Source organism: Oncorhynchus clarkii, unplaced genomic scaffold (genome assembly GCF_045791955.1).
Source record: "Oncorhynchus clarkii lewisi isolate Uvic-CL-2024 unplaced genomic scaffold, UVic_Ocla_1.0 unplaced_contig_12876_pilon_pilon, whole genome shotgun sequence".
NCBI lineage: Eukaryota > Metazoa > Chordata > Actinopteri > Salmoniformes > Salmonidae > Oncorhynchus > Oncorhynchus clarkii.
The window spans coordinates 12034-20879 of NW_027259105.1; the positions used below are offsets into that span (position 1 = coordinate 12034).

At 38.9% G+C, this 8846-nt stretch overlaps 1 protein-coding gene across 1 annotated transcript; it reads left to right on the plus strand.

The window, feature by feature from the left end:
• The first annotated feature begins 1699 nt into the window (after positions 1-1699).
• Positions 1700-8521, plus strand: LOC139399519 (CD209 antigen-like). Its single transcript, XM_071144918.1, has 6 exons — positions 1700-1980; positions 2212-2313; positions 2418-2861; positions 2932-3074; positions 4857-4951; positions 5451-8521. Exons 1-6 carry the CDS (start codon positions 1839-1841, stop codon positions 5596-5598), a joined length of 1074 nt encoding a protein of 357 aa, XP_071001019.1. The 5' UTR covers positions 1700-1838; the 3' UTR covers positions 5599-8521.
• The last annotated feature ends 325 nt before the right edge of the window (positions 8522-8846 follow it).

An 8846-nucleotide genomic window follows, 5' to 3' on the forward strand; every position in this document is an offset into this window, starting at 1 on the left:
TACCAACACTACAGCTGTACCTGTAGTTAGTACTACATCCACCCAGGTCTCTGTCACCAACACTACAGCTGTACCTGTAGTTAGTACTACATCCACCCAGGTCTCTATCACCAACACTACAGCTGTACCTGTAGTTAGTACTACATCCACCCAGGTATCTGTCACCAACACTACAGCTGTACCTGTAGTTAGTACTACATCCACCCAGGTATCTGTCACCAACACTACAGCTGTACCTGTAGTTAGTACTACGTCCACCCAGGTATCTGTCACCAACTCTACAGCTGTACCTGTAGTTAGTACTACATCCACCCAGGTATCTGTCACCAACACTACAGCTGTACCTGTAGTTAGTACTACATCCACCCAGGTATCTGTCACCAACTCTACAGCTGTACCTGTAGTTAGTACTACATCCACCCAGGTATCTGTCACCAACACTACAGCTGTACCTGTAGTTAGTACTACATCCACCCAGGTCTCTGTCACCAACACTACAGCTGTACCTGTAGTTAGTACTACATCCACCCAGGTATCTGTCACCAACACTACAGCTGTACCTGTAGTTAGTACTACATCCACCCAGGTATCTGTCACCAACTCTACAGCTGTACCTGTAGTTAGTACTACATCCACCCAGGTCTCTGTCACCAACACTACAGCTGTACCTGTAGTTAGTACTACATCCACCCAGGACTCTGTCACCAACACTACAGCTGTACCTGTAGTTAGTACTACATCCACCCAGGTCTCTGTCACCAACACTACAGCTGTACCTGTAGTTAGTACTACATCCAGCCAGGTCTCTGTCACCAACACTACAGCTGTACCTGTAGTTAGTACTACATCCACCCAGGTCTCTGTTACCAACACTACAGCTGTACCTGTAGTTAGTACTACATCCACCCAGGTCTCTGTCACCAACACCACAGCTGTACCTGTAGTTAGTATTACGTCCACCAGAGGGACACCTTTGACTTTGTATCTAAGGATCTGCGTGATGCTTTCTCTCCTCCTGTGGAATAGACTAGAGCTATAGAGTTGTGTAATAGTTCCTTGTAGGTAGATGTCATGTGGAACAGTGGAATCAGTGCAATGAGTTTTGTCATTAGTTGTAACCGGTATGTATATGTTATGATATACTAAATTACACTTTGGTAATATGAACTTTTTGTCATAAAACATGTGAAGAGTTTTTCTTTCTTTTTTTCTCTTAAATCTGTCAATCTGAAACTATGGAGATATCATCAGAACTTCGGCTTTTTCATTCTGAGTATCTCTCCACAGTCAGCATAGATAGAACAAAGACCCTATATGGTACAGATCTAGAATCAGGGTTCCCTCCCCAAATCCTTACTTTAAGCATTTGTGGTGAAATTCAAAACAGACCAAAGATCAGTGTCTTGTGGCTACTTCCCCTTGCACCACCAGTCACAGAGTGCAAGACATAATTGTCTCTCCAGTTGAAGGCTGGGGGTGCTGTAAACTTAGGATATATTTGTAGGGCATATGTGATTTATCCAAAATTGGGACCCTGTGAATTCACACATATAGCATGATATAGAGTCATATCATGTAGTATATTATCACTTCAGTTGAATCATATGTTTAAAACTGATGAACACTGTGGGAAACAAACATGTTCAGATTAGGAACTAAGGCTGGTGCAAGTCACGTGGGGACCAGTTTCCCCTTCACAGTTGAAAGTTAAAACAATAGTGTCACTACAGTAAATCACACATACGCAGGACAGTGCAGGGAGAAGACACAGCTGCAGACGTAGATTAGAGCTGAGGTTAGAATTTGAAGTTACTGTATTTGAGCACAAGTGGGTTAAGATGTCAGAGGGAGTCTATGAAAATTCAAATGGATTTAAAGACGATGAGCCTGATGCAATGAAGAACACAGACATGGATGGTCAATTATATGCCAACTTAAGAGCCTTCAAACCCAGTCCAAGAGATGGAGTTGTTGCTTCAGGTAAGATTACACACACACACACACACACACACACACACACACACACACACACACACACACACACACACACACACACACACACACACACACACACACACACACACACACACACACACACACACACACACGAAACAGGTGAGATTACCCTGTAGTACTCTAGCTTTATTTGTCCCAATCCTGGATGAAACAGTAAAACACATTACCAAAGATCTTTAATCATTTGTGATTCAGTACATGTTCAGTGGTGGAAGAGACCCTCTGGAGTTGCTGCAGTGTGTCTGGGGCTGCTGTGTGTTCTCCTATTGGCTGGGATCATAGGCCTGGCTGTCTACTGTAAGTTTAGTATGTTGTCACTGAGACTTAAGTAGCATACTTAATCATACTTAATCATCAATGGTGAGGTAATTATATTTTTGATTAACTCTTCCTTTTTACAGATGGAGTCAGTAGTCATCGCAACTCAACAGAGCGAGACCTGCTACAGGCCAGTTACAGCCTTCTGACTAATGAGAGAGACCAGCTGCAGACCAGTTACAACAACATGACTGAAGAAAAATACCACCTACAGACCAGTTACAACAGCATTAGTGAAGAGAGAGACCAGCTACAGACCAGTTACAGCCTTCTGACTAACAAGAGAGACCAGCTGCAGACCAGTTACAACAAAATGACTGAAGAAAAAGACCAGCTACAGACCAGTTACAACAGCATGACTGAAGAGAGAGACCAGCTACAGACCAGTTACAGCCTTCTGACTAACAAGAGAGACCAGCTGCAGACCAGTTACAACAAAATGACTGAAGAAAAAGACCAGCTACAGACCAGTTACAACAACCTGACTGAAGAGAGAGACCAGCTACAGACCAGGGTTAAGTTATCTGGTGAGTGGAATTCATTTTTTAATTTAGTACATAGAATACTTTTGAATGCCTGTTGTTCTGTTTATCTCAGAGGAACCCTGTCTAGCTGAATGGTGGAAGTTTGGCACCAGCTGTTATTATGTCTCCTCCACGATGAACACAGCTGGGGCCGGTCAGAGGGAGTGCAGAACAATGGGAGGAGAGTTGGTTGTTATAAACAGCAGAGAAGAACAGGTAATAGATAATACATTATTAATACTGTCTCTTTATTATCATCTACTTCTCTGATTAGTATTCCACATGTATAACCAACTGCATCGCAAATGTTCATGTCACTGTCAATTTATAAATTACCATTTCCTGTCAGAAACAAAAGTTTGCATGAGATTATATAAACTCAGCAAAAAAAGAAACGTCCTCTCACTGTCAACTGCGTTTATTTTCAGCAAACTTAACATGTGTAAATATTTACAGTATATCACAAAAGTGAGTACACCCCTCACACAAAATATTGACACTTTGGGCCCAATTTGGACATTTTCACTTAGGGGTGTACTCACTTTTGTTGCCAGCGGTTTAGACATTAATGGCTGTGTGTTGAGTTATTTTGAGGGGACAGCAAATTTACACTGTTATACAAGCTGTACACTCACTACTTTACATGGTAGCAAAGTGTCATTTCTTCAGTGGCCAGGGCAATAAATTGCCATGTCCGTACTGTGAGACGCCTAAGACAGCACTACAGGGAGACAGGATGGACAGCTGATCGTCCTCGCAGTGGCAGACCACGTGTAACAACACCTGCACAGGATTGGTACAGCCGAACATTACACCTGTGGGATAGGTACAACTAACCAAGTTACACCAGGAACGCACAATCCCTCCATCAGTGCTCAGATTGTCCGCAATAGGCTGAGAGAGGCTGGACTGAGGGCTTGTAGGTCTGTTGTAAGGCAGGTCCTCACAAGACATCACCGGCAACAACGTAGCCATTGGGCACAAACCCACTGTCACTGGACCAGACAAGACTGGCATAAGTTGCTCTTCACTGACGAGTCGCAGTTTTGTCTCACCAGGAGTGATGGTCAGATTTGCGTTTCTCGTTGAAGCAATGAGGCTACTACGACTTGTACTTCTGCTACTATACTAATACTACTATTATACTAGTATTATGATACTACTATTATACTACTACTACAACTATTATACTACTACTACTATATTAGTACTATTCCTACTACTACTATTCTACTATTACTGTACTACTACTACTACTACTACTACACTACTAGTATGCTACTACTATTATACTACTACAATCATACGACTACTACTATACTACTAGTATGCTACTACTATTATACTACTACTATCATACTACTACTACTACTATACTACTAGCGTGGAACCCCGTATTATCGGCATATTCATCAGAATTTAAGAAATATATTACCTTCAACTGTGTTGTCCTGTGATCAAGCCATCAATATTTGTGATTATTGGTGTCGTAAAAAATATTAGCTAACGGGTTAGCAATTAGCTTGTTTAACATTTCAGTGGAAATACTACTACGATCAGCTTTTCGATAAGCGTTTTTTCAAAAAAATATGTCCCGTATGTCCTCTTGATAAGTGTGTAAATCAGACAACTTTCTTGTCCTGCTAAGCATTCAAAACGTAATGAGTACTTTTGGCTATTAGGGAAAATGTATGGAGTAAATAGTATATATCTTTAGGAATGTAGTGAAGTAAAAGTACTATTATACTACTACTATTATAATAATACTATTATACTACTACTACTATTATACTACTACTATTATAATAATACTATTATACTACTACTATTATAATAATACTATTATACTACTACTACTATTATACTATTACTATTATACTACTACTATTATAATAATACTATTATACTACTACTACTATTATACTACTACTATTATGTATGTCTCTGAAATGGAGAATAAATAATGGCCATTGTTTTTCTGCCAAAATAATATTATAGATATTCATTAACGGATTTAAGAAGAATGTCTGGATTGGTATTTATAAAAAAGACGAAATCTGGCAGTGGGTTGACAGAACACCATTTACAACTACGTGAGTGATTGACAGTTCTGAGATACTTTTATAATCTGTTTCTCTGTTGTTGTAAAGGTCATTTTTAAATCTCATCCCAAGTCAGCTCTCTCTCTCTCTCTCTCTCTCTCTCTCTCTCTCTCTGTCTCTCTCTCTCTCTCTCTCTCTCTCTCTTCTCTCTCTCTCTCTCTCTCTCTCTCTCTCTCTCTCTCTCGCTCTCTCTCTCTCTGTCTCTCTCTCTCTCTCTCTCTCTCTCTCTCTCTCTCTCTCTGTCTCTCTCTCTCTCTCTCTCTCTCTCTCTCTCTCTCTCTCTCTCTGTCTCTCTCTCTCTCTCTCTCTCTCTCTCTCTCTCTCTCTCTCTCTCTCTCTCTCTCTCTCTCTCTCTCTCTCTCTCTCTCTCTCTCTCTCTCTCTCTCTCTCTCTCTAATGGTAGCAATTAATCCTGGTGATGAGGTAAACGGACTGATTCGCTATGATGTTTTAGACGATTTTCAACTCTGATTCACTGTGTGGTTTATAGGTATTGGATGGAAGGGGAACCTAATAACTTGAATGACAAGGCGGCTTGTGTTGAGATCTCACAGACAGCAACAGACCCATTGAAGAGTTGGAGGGACGGACCATGTGTTCCAAAACACTGGGTCTGTGAGAAACCAATCACACCATAATTATTGGTTATCCCTGTGATAGGTTTAAGATGCTTTTGTCTCTCTCTTTCTCTCTTTCTAGTTGTTTACTGGTGATGTCCAGTAGTTATCATGTTGATAATCATGCTGAATGGTTAAGTGATGATGTCTAGTAGTTATCATGTTGATGGTCATACTGAATGGTTAAGTGATGATGTCTAGTAGTTATCATGTTGATGGTCATACTGAATGGTTAAGTGATGATGTCTAGTAGTTATCATGTTGATAGTCATGCTGAATGGTTAAGTGATGATGTCTAGTAGTTATCATGTTGATAGTCATGCTGAATGGTTAAGTGATGATGTCTAGTAGTTATCATGTTGATAGTCATGCCGAATGGTTAAGTGATGATGTCTAGTAGTTATCATGATGATGGTCATGCTGAATGGTTAAGTGATGATGTCTAGTAGTTATCATGTTGATGGTCATACTGAATGGTTAAGTGATGATGTCTAGTAGTTATCATGTTGATTGTCATGATGAATGGTTAAGTGATGATGTCTAGTAGTTATCATGTTGATGGTCATGCTGAAAGGTTAAGTGATGATGTCTACTAGTTATCATGTTGATAGTCATGATGAATGGTTAAGTGATGATGTCTAGTAGTTATCATGTTGATGGTCATGCTGAATGGTTAAGTGATGATGTCTAGTAGTTATCATGTTGATGGTCATGCTGAATGGTTAAGTGATGATGTCTAGTAGTTATCATGTTGATGTCATGCTGAATGGTTAAGTGATGATGTCTAGTAGTTATCATGTTGATGGTCATGATGAATGGTTAAGTGATGATGTCTAGTAGTTATCATGTTGATGGTCATGCTGAATGGTTAAGTGATGATGTCTAGTAGTTATCATGTTGATGGTCATACTGAATGGTTAAGTGATGATGTCTAGTAGTTATCATGTTGATGGTCATGATGAATGGTTAAGTGATGATGTCTAGTAGTTATCATGTTGATGGTCATGCTGAATGGTTAAGTGATGATGTCCAGCAGTTATCATGTTGATGGTCATACTGAATGGTTAAGTGATGATGTCTAGTAGTTATCATGTTGATGGTCATACTGAATGGTTAAGTGATGATGTTTAGTAGTTATCATGTTGATGGTCATACTGAATGGTTAAGTGAAGATGTCTAGTAGTTATCATGTTGATGGTCATACTGAATGGTTAAGTGATGATGTCTAGTAGTTATCATGTTGATGGTCATACTGAATGGTTAAGTGATGATGTCTAGTAGTTATCATGTTGATGGTCATGATGAATGGTTAAGTGATGATGTCTAGTAGTTATCATGTTGATGGTCATACTGAATGGTTAAGTGATGATGTCTAGTGGTTATCATGTTGATGGTCATACTGAATGGTTAAGTGATGATGTCTAGTAGTTATCATGTTGATGGTCATGATGAATGGTTAAGTGATGATGTCCAGTAGTTATCATGTTGATGGTCATACTGAATGGTTAAGTGATGATGTCTAGTAGTTATCATGTTGATGGTCATACTTAATGGTTAAGTGATGATGTTTAGTAGTTATCATGTTGATGGTCATACTGAATGGTTAAGTGATGATGTCTAGTAGTTATCATGTTGATGGTCATGCTGAATGGTTAAGTGATGATGTCTAGTAGTTATCATGTTGATGGTCATACTGAATGGTTAAGTGATGATGTCTAGTAGTTATCATGTTGATGGTCATACTGAATGGTTAAGTGATGATGTTTAGTAGTTATCATGTTGATGGTCATACTGAATGGTTAAGTGATGATGTCTAGTAGTTATCATGTTGATGGTCATACTGAATGGTTAAGTGATGATGTCTAGTAGTTATCATGTTGATGGTCATACTGAATGGTTAAGTGATGATGTCTAGTAGTTATCATGTTGATGGTCATACTGAATGGTTAAGTGATGATGTCTAGTAGTTATCATGTTGATGGTCATACTGAATGGTTAAGTGATGATGTCTAGTAGTTATCATGTTGATGGTCATGATGAATGGTTAAGTGATGATGTCCAGTAGTTATCATGTTGATGGTCATACTGAATGGTTAAGTGATGATGTCTAGTAGTTATCATGTTGATGGTCATACTGAATGGTTAAGTGATGATGTTTAGTAGTTATCATGTTGATGGTCATACTGAATGGTTAAGTGATGATGTCTAGTAGTTATCATGTTGATGGTCATGATGAATGGTTAAGTGATGATGTCTAGTAGTTTTCATGTTGATGGTCATACTGAATGGTTAAGTGATGATGTCTAGTAGTTATCATGTTGATGGTCATGATGAATGGTTAAGTCATGATGTCTAGTAGTTATCATGTTGATGGTTGGAAACTGAATGGTTAAGTGATAATTCCACCTAGTAGATAAAGTGAGAGATCCACTCACCATCGAGGTAAAATAGTGGTATTATAGATATGTCAATGGCTCTTTCTCAGTGAGTCCTTCCTTTATTCTTCCTCTGCTCCTCAAAACACTTTGGATAATATGGTCCAAGAGGAGTGACCTTGGACCTTCTCCTCTAATAAGGTTGAAAGGAGGAGAGGAGATAGAAGGAGAGGAATCTAGGAAAGACTCATTGATATAGAGCCTAAGTGTCAGATAGACATAGAGGGGGAAGAAGAAAAGTAAGAGAATAATAACAAAAAAACAAAAACATTGAATTGTTTTAGATTTAGAGGATCGTATGTAGACATTCAATCTGTAAAATGCTTGTATTAATAATTGGTTTTAGTATGTAAGTCTCTCTGGACGAGGGCTTCAGCTAATTGACAAAAATGTAACATTTTATCTAATTTGCCATAGGCTTATCCTTTTATTTTGCATATTACATTATTAGCATAAATGGCTTTAATGTTAACAACAAAGTAAAGTAATAAACAATGTTCTTTAACCAGCTTCCTGATGGAATGTGATTGAATTGTTAAAACAGTGTCATTTACGGTTGGACACACACAGAAAGCAGAACAGTACTGAGAGGGCACACCCAAATGAATGCATGAGCACACACACAAGTCTGAAGTTCCCTTCTTACAACCTCTGAGAAAGATGCAAACATGGATTCAAAGGTCAAAATAGTTTATAACGGAGGAAACCATCTTGTCCATGAGAGTCTCAGCTTTCAATAGAGTGGTTCTAATAGTTTATAATGGAGGAAACCATCGTGTTCTTTAGAGAGTCTCAGCTTTCAATAGAGTGGTTCTAATAGTTTATAATGGAGGA

Bases quoted from the DNA above. Each gene is read 5' to 3' on its own strand.
- LOC139399519 (XM_071144918.1), top strand. From the start codon at position 1,839: ATGTCAGAGGGAGTCTATGAAAATTCAAATGGATTTAAAGACGATGAG. The intron at 1,981-2,211 runs GTAAGATTACAC...TTTGTGATTCAG, and splicing joins AGATGGAGTTGTTGCTTCAG to TACATGTTCAGTGGTGGAAG. The intron at 3,075-4,856 runs GTAATAGATAAT...ATAATATTATAG, and splicing joins TAAACAGCAGAGAAGAACAG to ATATTCATTAACGGATTTAA.